The following is an 18,797-nucleotide window of genomic DNA, read 5'->3' as shown; positions in this document are numbered from 1 at the left end:
AAGAGAAGAATAACCATGGGAATAAAACCCACAAAGACCAAACAGTACGTCCCGGCCCTAACCGGACGCCCAGCAAAGGCTCTGAGCTGAGGCTTGTCTGTCTTCGTCACATCGGGGGTCGGGAGTGTTGAGAGAGGGGTAAAGACAGAGCGGGGCCGCTCGACAGGCGTCCTCTCCCACGGTCAGGCTGGCAGCGAGAGGGGACAGGAAATGACTTCCTGCGTTGCCCACACACGCGCACCTCGCGTGAGGCCTCGTGTCCACCAAAGCCACCTTCAGGAGTCCCCGTAGAACGAGGCTCACAGCTTGGAAGACGCTCATACCCCTCCGCAAGGGCATGCGGGTTTTAGCTTCCGTGCCTGGCCGCACCCTGAGGATCCCACGGGGCATGCCCTGCGAGAGTGCATCTCCAGCCCCGCAGGGAAAGCACTGTGATCGATTAGCAATGTCTGCCCAGGGCACAGGAGGGGGGGTGGCGGAACGTGTGCCCCAAATCCTCAGCAGGCTCTCGTGATCTGGCCCAGCCTCCCTCTCCAAGCCCACGTCAGGCCACCTCTCCCTGCCTCAGAGCGTTCACTCTGGCAGCTGGTTTGGGGCCGTGTTTGAGCACTCCTCCTGACAGCCCTGGGGACAAGGTTCAAGACTGGCCCAGGGTCACACGGCTGAGAAGCCGCACAGCTGCTGAGGCCCTCGCTGGGGGCTCCTGGCCCCAAATCCGCGCTCCCTGCCCGGCCAGAACACACAGCGAAATCGACCCCTGCGACCTCGCGAGCCCTGCCACCGGGGCCCACGACGCATGGCAGGAACTGAGTCAGCTTACGTCCGCCCCGCCGTCGGTCAGCTGCCTCGTCCTGGGGCACGACTGTACCATCTGAGTAGACACAACAAACTTTTAATAACTCTACACAACTCTAAACCAGAAGTGTATTTTTACTCCTGTGAGTCAGCCATTTATTTGTCAATAGAGGCCAGTAAAGGCAAAGGCCCAGGGGCCATTTATAAACAGACCGTAGCCCCTGGAGGCATCCCAGGGGACGTCTAGAAATGCGCTTGTCGCTGAAAACCATCCCCGGGAACAGAAAGGCTGGGACGGCTGTCTGGCTGTGGCCTTGCTGGAGGTACCAAGGGCTGAGGGGTGCTCTAACGACCGAGCGCACGGGTCTCAGGAACACCCCCCTTCGAGGGATGCACGGGGACCCAGCGATTTGCTCTACTGACCCTCAGCTTTGCCCTCTGCCAGGTGGGCACGGGGCTTTGGGAGGCCTGGAAGGGTTCCAGGACAGAAGGAGCGGTGCGCGGGTGTCGTCCGTGAGGGTGGTGCGGATGTTGGCAGCGGCCGTGGCGACAGCGTGCCCGGAGGGGGGTCGGGCAGCGTTCCCTCCTCCACAAACGCCGGCTGCATTCGCCCGACACCCGCTGCGTGCCAGGTGCTTCCCGTGCAGCGAGGGAAGAGCAGGAAGCCTTTGGGGAGAGTGAGAAGCGGAGGCAGGGGCCCTGCCTCACAGGACGCTGCCCGGCAGACCCAGCAAGGCCACACGGGGTCCCCGTGACCGCCCCGTGGTCCTTTCCTGAGCACATACCCGACAGACCTGAGGGCCTCCGTCCTGCAAAAAGATGTGTGCGACAGCACTCTTAGCCACAGTACTCGTGATGGGACTGCACACAGTCCAAGCATGGGTTAGGAAAGCACAGGTAAACAGATGGTGGCATATTCGTGCGGGGGAAGGGTCCGTACATGGGAACAGCACGCTGCAGCGAGCAAGGAACCCCTGGGGCACACACCTACGAGGACGCGTCGTTTCGTAACACCGACAAAGAGAAGCTGGACGCACACTGTGCGACCCCCCCGAGCAAGGGAATGACAGGCACGATTGAACAATGTTTTTGTGCAAACGGCGGTTACCTCTGGGGCGGGCGTGTTGACTGGGGAAGGGCTCGAGGGAACCTCTCGGGTGGCGGAAACGGCGCATAGAATTCTCCGGGGGGCGATGGAGCATGCGCGTGTGTAAGAGTTTGTGCGTGCACCACCTGCGTGTACGTTGTGAAGACGAAGACATAATCGCAGAAATGTCAAGGCTGGAAAGTCTCTAAGAGGCCACTCTGTGACCCGGGGTGGCAGATCCGACCGTCCCCGGGGGTCCGGAAGGTAATAAGAGTGGTCCGGCATGAGGCGATAGACACTGGGCTGCGAGAATTGCCACCAACAATAAGATCTCTGACACACAGTGTGCTTGGAAATCTTGCCGAACCAGAGAAAACAGCCCACGCTTGCCTGGCCTGGGCCGCTGGCGACAAGTCTGGGTCCTCTGTGTAGTCCTTGGTCTGGCGGTCTGGAGACACAAAGCGACCCACCCACGCTGGCACGGCTAAGTGATACACAGCAGACCAAGAGGCCCCGCCCCCCCCCCGTCGGGGCAAGTACTCAGCAAACGATGCTTGGTCAAATTAACTATTCAGTCCTTCTTGGGCCACACCAAAGGGATGCTCTGAGAAAGAAATGATAAATATGAAAACACTTTTAGCAGGGTTATCAAAACACGGGGGGTTTGTGGGCACAGTGTACCGCCGGAAGCTGGACGCGGGCAGGGCTCGTGCAGATCCTGCCATTAGTTGGGCCATCGCAAAGCAGTGAGACCCGTCCGGAATCTGCAAATTACACCTTATGAGAAGGGGGTGAGGGGCGGGCAGGGGGTGGGGAAAGAGGGGAGGAGATTAGTCACTGACATGATACAGTATGAAATTTAGAAATTTTTGCTGCCAATTCGTGATCAGGGTGGTGTGCATTTTTTTAGGAACTCTTCCTTATGTTTTGGAGATGTTTGTCAAAATATTTAAGAGTGAAATGGCATGAAGTCCAAGATTCATTTCAGAATCAAGATTGGCACCGAGAGGGAGAGAGTCATTGCTAAAGCCTGGGGTGGGGAGGCATTCTCCGCTCTCCTACATGTCTCAACCTTTCCTTCATAAAAGGTTTAAAATAATTCAGACTCCATCAGCTCTACTCCAATTAAAAAAAATAATAATTCAGGGGCGCCTGGGGGGCTCAGTCCGTTACGCGTCCGACTTGGGCTCAGGTCATGATCTCGCAGTTTGTGGGTTCGAGCCCCGCGTCGGGCTCTGTGCTGACAGCTCAGAGCCTGGAGCCTGTTTCAGATTTTCGGATTCTGCTTCGGATTCCTCTCTCCGCACCTCTCTCTGCTCTACTCACACTCTGTCTGTCTCAAAAATAAATAAACATTAAAAATAAATAATAATAATAATAGTAATTCAGACTTCAAAAACAGATCAGCAGTCACTCCTAAGTGACATTCCTCTAAATGTGGGAACTCAAAAATGTGTGCCAGGCATTCCTCTGTCCCTGGGGAAGAGTCAAGGTGTCAGGCCAGGAGGGCTCTGTCATCCCTGCCACTCCCGTGGCCCGTGAGCAAGCTTCCGACGCCAAGGCCGCAGGACACAGGTCCTGCCTGGAGGAGAGGGGACCTCAGAGGAGGGGGACTTCGCCCGCTTCACAGCCCGCTGAGAACTCAGAGTCTCCAACTGTGAACCCAACACGAGCCTTTTTTCGGCTGGTGAGCTCATTTACGCTTGGCAGAAGGCAACATCTCATTTCAAAGCCGGGAAGGGAAGACTTTGAAAAGATTTAAAGCCCCTCCAACGTCTCCTTGGACATCAAATGGCTTTTTTGAAACAAGGTTTTGATGAGTTAAGAGCAAACAGATCAGAAACACATGCATTAAATTCCCCTTCAAATCCATACGGGCTTTAAAATGGAGGGGAAAGGGGCGTGGCAAATGTCTTTTCGGTTTTAGGGAACCCCCGTGCGTTTTTAAAACCGGGTGAGGTGGGCAGCAAATCCAAAAGGCGGCCGCATCCATTCGGTCCTCAGGGCGGGTCCAAGGAGGGGACCTCCCGAAGGCGCTGGTGGGAGCGCCAGGTGGGGGTGGGCGCCAGCTTCCCCCCTCCTCATCCCGCATCCACGGGCCAGACTATCCGCGGGCCGTGTGCTGGAAGCTTCCTCCGAGGGGGCCCGACAGTGGTTCTGGGCTTTGCAGTTACCCGTTCTCCTTGGTAACTGCATTCGAGGAAATTAAAGGAAATTGCAGCGGGCAGCATTTCCATCTTGTTGTGGTCTCCAGCCCTAATCAGAGGTGCCCTCCGAATCCCCCCTCGCAGCCATCGATGAGAAACGAATACGGTTCCCACAGAAGGAAGTAACTGGGTCCCTGCTCTATGTGCCTGACATGGGGCACCTGCCTCAGGCTCTGAAGAAAAACAAAGTGCGTGTCCTTTGAGATTCAGAGTCTGGACCCTAGAAGGAGGGTCTGTGGTCAGGCATGTGTGACGGGGGCCCCTCCCAGCTCTGCTGGGGTTCATCTGCCGAGATCCACGGCAGCGACACCAGTGATGGGCTCCCAGCCCCCGTTCCCGAGCACACACAGGCTGCCTGCCCAGATCAGGTGTTGCAAACTGGAGGACAGCATCCTAGAACATGACTCAGAGCGTTCTGGGGACAGTGTCCCGGGAGTGGTACGAAGAATGCCCAGCGGCCCGCACGCGTCCAGAATAAGCACCCTCTCTCGTGTTTGCCCCGTCGGGGTGCTGTAAAGCGAGGCACCCAGTCCATCCTTCCTCACTGAGGACCTGCCAAAGCAGAGGATGAGAACAGGCTCCAGAGCCGGGCTGCCTGGGCTGGCCTCCCTGCTCTCCCACTCGGAGCGAGTGCTGCTGGGAAAGCTACCCACCCTGTCTGCGGAGTGAGGATAGCAAGAGCCCCGCCCCCCCGCCCCCCCCACCTCAGCGCTGCCGGAGGGCATACATGAGTCCACAGGTAAGGCTCCTGGTTTGGCCCAGAGCAGGCGCCCAGGCGATGCTGGCCGCGGCGATGATTATGCTGCGCCAGTCAGATAAATGACCTCATCCCGTGCGGTCCTCGCCACCGCCTTGATGTTATTGCCCCATTTGAGGGGTGAGAAATCTGAGTCCCCAAGAGGCTGTGGAACTCGCTAACAAGCAGCAGAGACAGATTCCCATGGCAGATAGGGCCGACTCCCGGGCCGCCGTCCCCGGGGTGCGCAGCTTGGCGAGCGGAGGGCGTGCCGATCTCCCCCCTCGACTCAGCCGCCTGGCCAGTTCCGCGTCGTAAACAGGCTGCACGGCAAACGGCACGACCCCGTCCTGTCCGAATCCAGAGCCTTCCATTCCTGAGCACAGGCAGAGAGAGAAAGACGGGAGCCGCCCACTCCTCCCCCGAGGCTGAGCCCTCTCTCCAGTCCCAGCTGAGCAGCCTTGTGCAAGTCAGTCCCTCTGAGCCTCAGTCCGCTCACCTGGGAAATGGGCCCGACGCGACCGCTCACATCCCAGGCCTGGGAAAAATAGGCGACAGAGAACCCGCGATGCTCTTGCTTGGCGGTGCTCCCGGCACAGGCTAGTTGCGCCACAGTCGTGAATGCTCGGGTCTGCGTCGTCACCGCCAGCATCCCAGCGTCCGCCTCCAGAAGTGCCAAACGTCTCCGCAACTCGGAGCCGGTAGGCCTGGTTTCCTCCCCACAGCTCATCTCCTGGGTCCTCAGCCTCGTGCCCACCAGGGTCCCGCGCAGGATCGAGGCACAGAAACGCCAAGAAATACCAGGGCTCCCATCGTTTGATATTTGGGGGTTTGCCTTCGTGGGGGAGCCAGGTACCAGGTGTTTGGCACTTGTGTTGTCCGTGAACGTGCCAAGGGCCGCATCGGGTCGTGCCTCAGGGCCCAATACCGGGCAAATCGCCACAATTCTAAGATGTAGCCAAAGACGGGGTCACAGAGGGGTGATGTTCAGGGGCCCATGTGACGGACCGAGCTCTCCTCGGGTCCAGTTTTCTTCGCCTGCGAAATGGAGCCAAGAGCACCTGCTTCTGAAGGATGGCACCGAGAACGTAGTAAGTGCTCAACAAACGGTGTGCCCACCATCAGAGACTCGACTCCGGCCCCCAACTTGGTGTCATATTAAAAGCCAAGGAAATGGTAGATTCAAAGCATAGGCAAGAGGCAAGGGGATGAGTCCGTCCCCTGAGCCTGCTTAAGATGAAAAGATTTGCTTCGCTACGTCAGGATCACAAACCTATTACGCTTTTAAAACCCCAAAGGAGGCCCTGGCCCTTTGAAGCCAACGTAAATACAACTGTTTAATAGCTTATTTTAACTATCCAATGGGAACCGGGTTGCTTAAATGGACTCACGTTGCCAGCAATCTCTTTTTTTGCGACATGGTATTTGTTAGACATCGGGATTTTACTTAACTAAATGTCCTGCGGTCACCTCCGCTTTGTTTCTTAACAGGGCTGTCTTTATGTGCGTTTTCTTTGGCTTCCCAATAGAAGAGTAACAGATTCCTTTTGAAGTTTTTTATTGATGAATGAGCCGCTATAAATAACCCTCCGCGGCAGCCGCCCCATCTCTGAAGTTTACTCTGGAATAATAGTAGCAGTGGGAACGGAGGGCAATTTACGGCAGCGTGTCATGAAATAGTTTAATGGGCTTCATACTGTTTAACTTAATCTTTACAGATGTAAAAACAGAAATACAATTATTTTAACAACTATTATTACATATTGCTTTGCTAATGAAAACAAAGACTGTGGGATTCAGAGGGGAGGAGGTGCTGGGGCACCGGCAGGGTCTCCCCCGGTCCGGGGGCGGAGGGAGGCTCGCTGGTGCCCGGGCTTGTCCCCCCGAAGCCTTTTTCTTCCGCACCCACGCACACGCACGCGTGCACACACGGGCACGGGCACACACAGGCACCTATGGGCATATGTGTGCATGCACACGTGCGCACACACACACAGGCACACGCTTGCACTCACACGCACATGCACACGCCCCCACAGGCACACACACTCACACCCACATGCCCGCACATACATACACGTGCACACGCGTGTGTCGTAGCCGGCGGTCATCCCGAGAGCGGCTTCTCTGAGCCGATTTCCAGCTCGGCTCTGCAGCATGAATTATGGGGCCCATGGAGACTTTCTGATGCTGGGAAAGACAACCGCCTGCCCTTAATGGAGCTCCAAGGACTTTTCCTGTTTCTCACAGTCCCCAGCTGCCACCCCGCCCTCTTGTTCCTATTCCGCCCCCGTCCCCACAAACCCAGCTTCCCGGGAGCATCCTTCTCACCAGAGGGGCCAGGACAGAACTCACTCGAAACCTATAAATCCAGAGGTCAGGTCTGCAGTGTGAACGGTCTCCCTGCCTCCCTTGGAAGCTTCAGAGATTAAACACGGAGCCCTGGGTCTCTTCCATGGTGCTCTAAAGACCTCACTCCCTTTGATTCTTCAGGGAGGTCCTCGCCTGCAGGGGTGCGTCCAGAGTGAGAAATGCTACCCCGGCTAGCATTTTCTCATGCACCAGAGCATGACCCCCACGCCGCACACGGGGACCTGGGAGCCCCCTGGGGCCCTGCACCGTATAATGTGGTGCCCCGGGGAGCTCACACCTCCTGCCTGCCCCTTGGTGGGGTTCTCGCCAGTAAAACTGGGGGTTCGCCTGAATTCTGAACCATCTGGGAAATGATGGAGTTGGGTTGAAAGAAGTAAAAACATCTATGTTAAAAGCTCCGTTGGAGAATGTGGCTAATATCCGTGGTGAGCAACAGACCTCCCACCAGCCCGCAGAAACCGTGCATCACCCATGCCCGTCAGCCCCGGACCCTTGAGAGTAAACGGAATGTGCGTCTCCTGAGGGTCGCTCACTCCCAAGGGAAAAAGCCAGGCTGGGCTCCCAGGGCCCAGTTCATTCTATCCACGTTTACCTGTCGGGTGAGCCCTACCGCTGGCTCCCGGGCTGAGTGCGAAAAGGGATCGGGGCGACCCCAGGTGGAAAGAGACAACAGGAGTGGGGGCAGGAGCCTCCGGAAGACTGTGTATCCACCTGACAAGTACTCACTGCCCTTTATGCACCAAGAAATTGCTCACGATAAGCTGGGGGACTCAAGCAGAGGAGAGTCGGGCATCAGGGAAAACGCAACCCTGTGACATTTTCTGTGTGGCAGGCACCGGACTAGCCGTGACAGCAAAAAGGAGCTCAGCAGAAGTGATACGACCTTCGCCCTCTTAGAGCTGACGCAGGCTGGGGAGACACTTGTGCGGCGCTCCGCGGCTGACCGCGGCAGGGACGAGCGCTGTGCAGGGCCATACCTTTCCAGAGGAGCGTGCACAAGGGCAGCCAGAGAGACTGGACTGCACCTGCCGTGCGGCTCTCCCCCAGTAACACTGGAAAACGTCATTAAAAAATGAACAAATAATAAATCCAGGCGTGCCGTGAGCGCAGAACGCTCGCTGGGTTTTAAAGACGTAGTACCCCATAAAGAAAGTACCGCGCTGTTTTCTGATATTCAGTGACTCGTTGGAATGATAATGTTTTGGGTGTGGGGGGTTAAATAAAATACGTGGCTGAAACTAGCCTCACCTGTTTCCTTTTCAGCTTTTTCTTTTTTATTTTTATTTTTTTTAATTTTTTTTTCAACGTTTATTTATTTTTGGGACAGAGAGAGACAGAGCATGAACGGGGGAGGGGCAGAGAGAGAGGGAGACACAGAATCAGAAACAGGCTCCAGGCTCTGAGCCATCAGCCCAGAGCCCGACGCGGGGCTCGAACTCACAGACCGCGAGATCGTGACCCGGCTGAAGTCGGACGCTTAACCGACTGCGCCACCCAGGCGCCCCAGCTTTTTCTTTTTTAATGTGGCTACTAAGCATCATGAAATGAGTCTTTTATTGGCTCGCGGGTCGAGGAGATTAAGAGGCCCTTTAGCTTAAAAATCCAAGAGGGATGCAAAGCTGAGGGACACGTGGTTGGTGCCACCGTCTCGGTGGCCGGCTGTCGGGATCTCACAAAGACAGGCCGCACAGGGTCCGTCGGGCCAGGTGCCGTTGGCATTTGAGTCAGGTAGCTGCATCGCGGGGCCGTTCTGTGTGCATCCGAGCTGCACGTAAAGCCCTCGAGGAGGAGACCCAGGTCCGGCTCATTTACAATCTCCTAAGTAGCGGCAGGGGCCTGGCCGCTAATGGGCGCTCACTCTTTTTTTTTTTTTTTTTTTTTAATTATTTTATGTTTATTTCTGAGAGAAACAGAGCGTCAGTAGGGGAGGGGCAGAGAGAGAGAGGGAGACACAGAATCCGAAGCAGCTCCAGGCTCCGAGGTGTCGACACAGAGCCCGACGCGGGGCTCGAACTCGTGAACAGTGTGATCGTGACCTGAGCCGGTCGGTCGCTCAACCGGCCGAGCCCCCCAGGTCCCCTGTTAGCTGAAGAATGAGTAGCGATCCTGTCACAGAGGCCGTGCGACACAGGCGACGTTCCTGATCGTGGGAAATGTGAAGCCTCCCGCCGCCCTCTGCGTGTCCCTGAACGCGCGTGCTTCCCGCACCCGGAACCGACGCAGGCTGGCACCTCTGGGAAACGCCACCGCGTGCAGCGGCATGAGGAGGGCGCGAAGGACGGCGGGGGCTTCGGGAACGGCCGGCCTCCGTCTCGGACGCGGGTTGTCCCTGACGACGTGCGACTGCTCAGCTCCCCTTCCGCCACCTTGATGTCGCTCACCCATCGGGTGGAAAGACTCTAGCCTTCTCCCAAGAGGGCGTGCAAGGAGCCATGAGGAGCGGAGCCTTGAGGACATCGGCAGCCGGTCTGCTTCCCTCAGTCCCCAACCTGATTTCTTGTTGCGTCGTTCCAAGTGGTTTTCCCGAATAATCCGGGCACTTGACCTCAAACCTTCCCTTACAGATATCGAAACCACTGGCCCCTGCACTCAGCTGGGCAAGAGAACCATCTGGGGTTGTGACCCTGCCGTCAGCATTCTGTAAAGCCTCCCGCCCCCCGGGGATCCCGGGGCTCGGGCCAGGTGGACGCCCGCCAGCCTCGGCGGATCACAGAAGTCCCCCTGCCCGCCCGAAGCTGTCTCCGTAAGTGCGGGGAAAATGGAAACCAACATGAAAGCAGAACTTGGGGTCCGGTGTGCCTGGGACACGTGAGGGAGAGGACGGCAAGGTCACCGAGCAGATGTGTCAACCAGAGGTCACTTGGTGGGGGTCTCTGTCCCCAATCCCTGGTGCCAGAAATTGAAATTAAATTACAAGATGACGTAAGCATTCTTGTACAAATTAAGCCTCTCTCACCTCCCTGGACAGCTCTTGGTACCTTCCTGTGAATGTATAGTTGGTTCACGATGAAAAGTTTTAATAAGTAAATAAGCAAACCTATTTTCTGATCACCTTCCCCCGTTGCTGGGCTGTCAGCAATTAACGGGCTGTGCCTTACAGAGGTCTCTGTCCCCAGCACTGCGCATGGCCCTGCACAGAGAATGTTAAACAGCTCCTCGGTGACAGTGTGATGATGATGCTGGTGGGGGTGATGGCAGTGAGGGAGTAAAACCCGATTTATACACAGGCATGTATGTGCGCGTGTGTATACACACGTATGTGTGTACCTCTCTCTGCCTGTCTATCTCGGGGGAACTACCAGAATATCCTCGAAATACCAGCCATCATCTGCTGGAGGTAGGATTGTTACAGGTGATTACGGGATTGCAGGTTTATTCTCTTTAAAAAAAAAAAAAAAAAAAGTGTATTTACTTTGAGAGAGAGAGAGTGCATGCGAGCCGGGGAAGGGCCGAGAAGGAGAATCCCAAGCAGGCTCCGTGCTGACAGCACAGAGCCCAACACGGGGCTCGATCTCATGAGCCGTGAGATCATGACCTGAGCCGAAGCCAAGAGTCGGACGCTCAACCGACCGAGCCACCCAGGCACCCCGGGTTTATTCTCTTTGTGATACTTTTCGAAACAGACCACGTTTCTTTCACGAACACGTAAACTTCTACAAAGGCAGCTTCAGTGCGGGACATCTCCACCCAAAGTTCAGAAGGACAGTTGAGGTCGTGGAAGGAAACCATGAATCTGTTCCGACCAAATGAAAACCTGCTCACAAATGCGGGCACATGAGAAGACAGAATGGGGGGGGGGGTCCTTCGGCCCCCACCGATGCGCCCGGCGGCGCGGGCCCCTCGCCTGATGGCTGTCACTTCTGGCTGAGGAGCAGACCCGCCTGAGCGGCCTTTGGAAACACACCGGTCCTACCAGGGGCCAGCCTGATGGGAGTGGTGGGGACAGGTCCCGGGTGCCGGCAGGGACCCCAGCCTCCAGTCATCCAACAGCAGGGTGCATGGACACCACCGCCTCCTGGGATTATCCACACCCCGTGTGGAAATGCAGCAAACACCCAGAACGGGATGAGAGGAGCAGTGAAACGTACTAGACATAGACTTATTTCTCTTCACTCCTCCCTTCCTGATGTCCCCCAGCGGCCCCTCCTCAGACACTGGGGTGTCTTTAACCTGACAGTGTCTCCCACCACCCCCACCCCCACACCTGTGCAATAACCCACACGCCCAGTGAAGGGAAGGAGGAGAAGTCACCCCCAGGGTCCTGGGCACCAGCGGGAGCCCGAACATGAATTATTCATCACCCACCCCCCCCCCATCACGGTCCGGAGATGGAACCCACAGTGCAGACTCAAAGTCCAAAAATGTGGGAAAGTTTATTTATTTCTCCAAAACATTCCTGATTTGTAATGTGCTTTCTAAAAATGTTCTAGCTGACCAAGCCCCTGCTATATTTAGCCGCAGCATTTAAAGAAATGTCCCTTCCACTTTATAAGGCTGTAAGGCGGGCTATGAAATCCAGGAGTGTCGTGAGCTCTGCTCCCTGGGTGGGTCCCTTTCTCCCCAGGAGAGGGGTGGGGCCTCCCCTTGGCCAGCAGGAGTGCCCTGTGCGGAGGGCAGAAATAAAGACTCGCATTCATTCCCAGGGCCCCTGGGGTTCACAATGGCTAGACAGCCCGCCCTGGGAAGCCCCTCTAAACTGTGCAAAGCAAGGAGACGCCAAAGGGACCTCGCTCTCCGTGGCCCACAAAATTGGGCCTCCTGTGGTTATCCTAGGAACCCCCGCCACGCACAGCTGCTTTCCTTTGCTTTTGGTTTCATGTTCAGACGGCTGGATCATCTCAGGAGATGTGACATGGCCACGAAGAGATGAAAATAGATCCCAGGCTACCCGGAGAAGTCAGCAGCCCCCAGGAGTCTGCTGATACCTCCCCAATTACATAACGTGAGCGGAGCTAAGGCGCAAACGGGCTCATAAAACAGAAGTGTTTAGATTAGAGGCTACGTCTGTATCAGACCTCCCATTTCCTGATATCTTTTCATATATTAGCTAACTTAATTCTGACAACAGCCCTGTGCAGGGGGCAATTTGATGACTGCTGGTTTGAGACGGGGACTGGGGCGGGCACGGCTCTATGAACTTATACCCATCACCCACTTTCCCCCTCGGGACAGCTCTGTGAAGCAGCTACTGACACCATCCCCATTTGTACAGGTGGGAAAGTTGAGGCACAGAAGAGGTAGGTCACTTGGCCGATGTCACACAGCACGAAAGGGCAGGGCAGGGCTGATGGTTTCTGCCTGGTGGACCCCGAGGACACGCTCTTAACCAGGATAACATACCCCTGCCTCCCCACCCCCACCCAAACTCAACCTACTGAATGGTACTAAGTCAACAAGGCAGTAATGAGAGGGATCCTTCCCAGCTCCTGGGTGTGTCTAGAGAGACCTGGAAAAATGCAACGTGGTACGTGGGGACCAGTTACCGGGGAAAGATGTGTGACGGCAGCATGCTGGAGAGGCACGACATTTCTAATATTTTACATTGCACGTCATGAGGACCCGAGTCATGCTTAAAACTTAGTGTTGTCCAAGGTGACACGGCCTGTGGACACCGGAGTGGCCCTGCACCCTTCCAAGAAGGCTCGACCTGGATGCTGTCCTGGGGCCCAGACGCTTCATCTGTGCCCCCTCTTGCTCTGGACTTGGGCCGGAGGATGCCCTCACCAGCGTGTGGACCACGCATCCCACAGGAGGAGAATGTACCGGCCACGTGCAGGACACTGTTAGTAAAAGGGGACTTTGTTTCAGATTCTCAGTGAACTGATACAGCCCCCAGCGACTCAGGCTCAAAGCTGTGAAGGCAGAGACTGGATGGCCAGGAACAGGGCCCCAGGGAGCTAAGTCCAGGCCCAGGCCCTGCCTACTTCCGAGGGTCTCAGATGGGGGACTCGCGTCACCTCTGTAGGAAGTTTGGCAGATGGGAGAATCCAGTCTCCTGGACGGCCAGCTGCAGCTTTCCGTGTCGTCCTAGTCTCAGCTCCTGGACCAACAGTGGGGTCGGGGCAGCCACCACCGACGGCCCTGAAGGAAGGACGCCTCGACTGTGCTGGGCCCTCGCCGTGTGCCCTGCCCCCACCACAGCGCATCCTCCCCTGTCTTGTCCCGGCAAGTTCACCCCTATATACCGCATCGCCTGGGCGCCCTTGTAGGCTGGACCTCTGGGTGGGGGGCGGGCAGTCAGATGTATCAACACAGCGCTGGAAGGCGGGAGAGGAGAGGGGTTGGGGAATTTCTCCTCAGCTCCCACCTGCACCAACACTGTGGCTACAACCCCTTGCTCACCATGGGGGTGCGCTTCTCCTGGCCCCCTCCCCACGAAGAGTCCCTCCACCCTAGTCTTTTCCTTTGGCCCATCTGAGTGGGTTTGCTTCCTGCTGGAGCACCGGTTCTCGTGCCCGGTGGGGAAATGTTAACACCAAACCTTGGCATCACCATCTCCCCTCAGCCTCCCTCTTCGCTGCCAGGGTGAGCAAAGACGACTGAGTTGGCCGTGTGCACCCCCCGGGACCTAGGACACGGGCTCTGGTTACCGCCTTCCTTACGCCACCTTCCGGGGACAGCTGAATTTTGTACTCACTCTCCTGTGCCCGCCGTGATGTGGAGCCTGGGCTCGAACACACATCGGGCCTATGTGCCCTTCACGTGGTCTGCCCAGTGTAGTTGGCGCACGGACGCCGTTGGAAGAGGCAAACCCCTCAGTTCCGCCCGGGCCTCCCACTCCCCACTGGCCCACACCACGTTGCTGTGCACATATCTGGTTTCTGCCTGACCCCGAAGAGCCCCAAGTCTAGGGTTCCTCAGGAAGGAACCTCTGGATAAGGCCAAGTGTAGCAGAGAACTTGCCACTTAGCTATGCAGACACATTTTTCAAAACCGCTAGAAATGCGCATCCAAAGAATTTTACTTGGCTTTTCCAGCACACACACGCTCTTTCTTTCTAAAGAGTAAACCTTGCTTATCCTCACGTGCATTTGTTACCCTGTGGAACAACCCCTACTTCGTGGAGGCAAGATGTTTCCAGCCACCATGAAGACGGGAAGAGTATACAAAGTCGTGGCTCTCGCTTGAGAACAGCCAGCCACCGGAAGCATCACCCGCGTTTATGATGTTAACATTAGTCTACCAGTGTCTGAGCAGACGGGCTCTGGCTTTCAGCCGTAACAATAACAGCACATGTGGCTAATTCTTTAACCCACACGTGGATACACGCTGACCACGCTTCGTGAAATGGGAGAGACCCCACGTGGAGTCCTGCTCAGAGAGATGCGATCAGATCCGAAAATGGCAAATCACATCCTGTTTTGGTTCCGGAACACTTTAGGGGGCATTTGGGACCCAGGAGGGCCGTGAGCTACCACGAGAGCCAACAGACATCCAAAACCAAAGCAAAAAACCTTTGCAAAGTTCTCGTATCCTTGTAAAAGTCGTACAAGTAAAGGTCTCGATGTCGGTGTGCCCGCCAAGATTCTTTAATGAAGTCTTTGTTATTTTCATTATAATGCTGCAAAACCCCAGTTTTCCCCGGCTTGAACTGTACCGAAAAAGAAAATCTTTCTGAAAAAATCTATAGTTGTGTTCGATTGAAAGGATTCAGCACTTGATCTGAGATCATCTGTCCCACTTTTATGCAGAAAAAGACGAATTTCTGAACATTCTGTACACACGTGCCCACACACACACGCACATATACAAATACACGTATCCATGTATACACCCATGCACGTGTATTATTACACACTTACGTGTGTATCTTTGTACATTGCACACCTGCCATATCCCCATTTCATGATCAGTGCACACATCAGTGCGTGTAACGCGATCGGTGTGTGTCTCTGTGGGCGTGTGCACACTGAACTTGACCCAAAGACCTTTTTCAGAAGCCAGAATCTGTTCGCTTTGTTTAGATGGGAGCACAGAAGCGCATCTCCAGGTTGCCTAAGAGTAGAACGGTAAGGTTGCTTCTGGTCTACACTAAATAACAGAGGGGAGGGGTGCTTGGGTGGCTCCGTCGGGTGAGCGTCCAACTTCAGCTCCGGTCATGATCTCGCGGTCTGTGCGTTCGAGCCCCACGGCGGGCTCTGTGCTGACGGCTCGGAGCCTGGAGCCTGCTTCTGGTTCTGTGTCTCTTTCTCTGTCTGCCCCTCCCCTGCTCGCCCTCTCTCTCTCTTTCTCAAACTAAAGACACATTTAAAAAAAAAAAAAAAGTTTTTAAATACAAAGGTGAGTTCACTTTAACTAAGAGTAGAAACTTTTTTTCTTACTGATCTGTAATTTGGAGGCCGTGATTATGGCCGCGATCACAACTGGAGCAGCTGTTTGGGTTTCTAAGAGCCACCCACGGGCCCTCTCTTTCTTCAGTAGGAAGGAACGTTCACGGGACTGTACCGACTCTGCGGATTCCATCACCCTACTGTCCGTTCCGCCAGCCTTCCCAAACCAGATGAGTGAGGGGATGAGGTAACCGAAGCTCTCCTTACATAACTATTAACTCTCTTACAAAGCAGATACATACTCCTGCCTTTTTTTTTTTTTCCTGAGCCATAAAAATAACGTTTACCTTATACTTATTGGAATTGTAACTCTAACATACCATCCTTCAAAAATGGCCGTAGTCGATTATTGGCTTCTCCAGAAAACAGCCACCATAAATTAAGAGAACACATGAGATAGCAAATCAAACCCAAAGAGGAGAAATTAAAAACAAAACCAGGGGCGCCTGGGTGGCGCAGTCGGTTAAGCGTCCGACTTCAGCCAGGTCACGATCTCGCGGTCCGGGAGTTCGAGCCCCGCGTCGGGCTCTGGGCTGATGGCTCAGAGCCTGGAGCCTGTTTCCGATTCTGTGTCTCCCTCTCTCTCTGCCCCTCCCCCGTTCATGCTCTGTCTCTCTCTGTCCCCAAAAAAAATAAATAAACGTTGAAAAAAAAATTAAAACAAAACAAAACAAAACATCATAGCGTATACAGTGGAGTTGCCATCCGTGTTGGGGCAGGAAGCACTAGCCCCGGGCTGCTCTGCTCCTGTGGTGTGGTGAGGGCACCCAACACTCAGGAGCCAGAGCCCCGGAGATGCTGACAGGGCTCCGAAACGTAGTCCCTGACTCCTCTCTCCTGTTACACTGTTTGCTTATTCCCCCCAGTAATCCACTGAACCAGTCACTGAGAGGTTAATGAAAAGACAACTTTATTCACAGGGGCTGAGACTCTGGGATAACAACATATCGAGACAGGCCTGCCACTGCCCCGTGTGTTAATCGCAGTGAGCCTGGATGTCAACAGTGGGATCTTGTCAAAGTTCTTAAAATCAAGGATACTCTCCAGCTCACCAAAATGTTCCCGCCAACCTGGGTAGAACGTGCTCGAGGAAGTTTATGCATCGGTAGCACATGGCTTTAGGGATAAATTCTCGGGAAGCCAACTCTGTGCTTACTAATAATTAAATGACTATGCTCGTCTGAAATGTCCTTCCGAATATATTAGCCACTAGGCTCTCCTGTTGTAAAGTTTGTGTTCGTTTTTCTATAAGTCCTGGAAATCATTTTAAAAGTTATTTGGGAGATCTATCTCACTTTACCTCCAGGACTCATGACTTATCGTGCCTTTTCCCACATCAGATAAATAAAGTAACCTGGAGGCTCGGAAAACCCAGTTTCCCACCCAACGCAACCCAAAGAGAGATACTGTAAGAGGTTAGATGCGCTTCCCGAAAGTTCCAAGCTGAACTGGGCTGTAAAAATCTCCATTTTCTTAAGCAGATCTTTGTTGCAGAGCACCTCCCCCCCCCGCCCCCGCCTTCCTGCTCCCCACCCCCCCCCCAGATTTCCAGTCACCTCCATAAGGTGTTTATTTAGCTGCAGGCTCTAGGCCCAAGGGTAGAGGCTTAGAGAGAGGATGTCTGATAGAACCCTCCCCCTGAGCCTCCTGTTCTTTGGGGTCCAGAGAGGCACCCTCCAGCAGATATCATCAGAAGATTCCTTTTCTCTGCCCAGCATGACCCATCTCTCCCAGTATCTGCTTGTGTGTGTGTGTTTGTTTCCATCCAACTTTCTTAAGGAAAAGTGGTCCTTTACTACGCAATTCTGGAAAACGTAGCAAAACCCAAACCTAGAGCTTGAAAAAAAAACATGCACATGGAAAGTCTTGTGTTGTCTACGACACCTTCCCTCCTCGTCACACACTTCCAGTGTCCCCTGCTCTCTTTTGATCCCTTAAAAACAGAAGCAACAAGATGGGATGCCTGCGAATGTTGGTAACATGTCTTGGAGATCATGAGAATTGACCGGCAAGCTATCGTAACACAACAAAACGCTATCGTATAGAGTGCACTTTCTTAGTAGGGGTTGTTAACATAGAATTTTCACAGGGCCATCGTTGTAGGAAAAAGTCAAGCATCTAGCCAAAGAATATAGCATATCCCCAGTAAAAATGTCTAGAAAGAAAAAAGAGAGAGAGAAATTCTCTATTTAAAATAGAAATGTGATTTCTTAGCCGTCCACCTGGACATTGGTCTTAAATCCTCACCAGGCCCTAGATCTCGTGAAGAACCTGAAAAGCAGAGGTCACTCCTGGTGCCCCCACACTGGGACTTCAGGGACAAACCCAGCTGTGGACACCCATCACCCCACAGATTCAAAGCCAAGACTTGGGCCACAGGGACAAACAAGGGAGCTGGCCACCGTCAGATAGATGGTGGTTCTGTTTGAAACCACCCTCACCGCATCTGTGGGTCCTGCTGTCGGGTATTCTGGGCCCTTGCTGCTCTGGACACGCAGGACCCGAGGTGGGGAGTGGGAGATCATGCCCTTAGACTGCCCTGAGGTCAAGGAAGTCTCCTGCTCTCTCCGCAGGAGGTCTGAGATGCCCAAGTCCTAGTGGGACGGGGTCTTTTAAATCTCCGAAGGTGCTCCGGGTTCTGGGAAAGTCCACCTCACCTTGGAGGAGGCAGGAGACCCTGCCCACCTGCGCGCAAAAGTTGGTAACACTTCCCGGGATCCACACGTTGCAGAAGAAAAGCTCGTTTTTTAAAAACCGTGAGTCCTTCCCGCCGCCGGTGATGGGACCCGGCCGCTCACAAGCTCAGACCAGGGTAGGGGAAGGAACCGCCACCGTTTGCTTTACTGAAGTGAAGCACCGTGTCTGGAAGCTGCAGAGGGAAATACGAGAGGAAAGGGATCCCGAGCTGGTAAAAGCCGCCCTGGACGTGCGGGTCGAGCATCAGGGAAGCGTTGAAAGGCGGAGGGAGGCTCGCAGAGGTGGCCAGAAGCGAGGCACCCAGACAGCTGCGGGGCGCAGGCTTGGCGCCCCCCGGGAGCTCGGCCCCTCCGGCGGGCTCCCGGCCCTGCCGTCCCGCCAGGATGCTGTCTATGCTGAAGCTCTTGGACTTGTCGGAGCTCTTGGGAGAGCTGTGGGAGGCAGGGCGCGGAGGGGACCCCGGACCATCCACCGTGCGCGCCGGCTGGCCCGTGGCCAAGGCCGCCGCCGCCGCTGCCGCCGCCGCGCCCTGGACAGCGTCGCCCACGTCCTCCGCCGGGGACACGGGCCCG

The 18,797-nt window shown here is 55.1% G+C and overlaps 1 protein-coding gene across 1 annotated transcript in view; it reads right to left on the bottom strand.

Moving 5' to 3' along the window:
* Window positions 1-17,073: 17,073 nt before the first annotated feature.
* Window positions 17,074-18,797, bottom strand: part of FOXL1 (forkhead box L1) — a 6,929-nt gene continuing 5,205 nt past the window's right edge. Inside the window, exon 1 of the mRNA XM_045439913.1 lies at window positions 17,074-18,797. This exon is cut by the window's right edge and continues 5,205 nt beyond it. Coding sequence (XP_045295869.1) covers window positions 18,323-18,797 — 475 coding nt within the window. The 3' untranslated portion in view covers window positions 17,074-18,322.

This window comes from Leopardus geoffroyi, chromosome E2 (genome assembly GCF_018350155.1).
Source record: "Leopardus geoffroyi isolate Oge1 chromosome E2, O.geoffroyi_Oge1_pat1.0, whole genome shotgun sequence".
Lineage (NCBI taxonomy): Eukaryota > Metazoa > Chordata > Mammalia > Carnivora > Felidae > Leopardus > Leopardus geoffroyi.
Note: the sequence above shows the minus strand (reverse complement) of the source record. Positions and strands in the feature narration are given on the sequence as shown.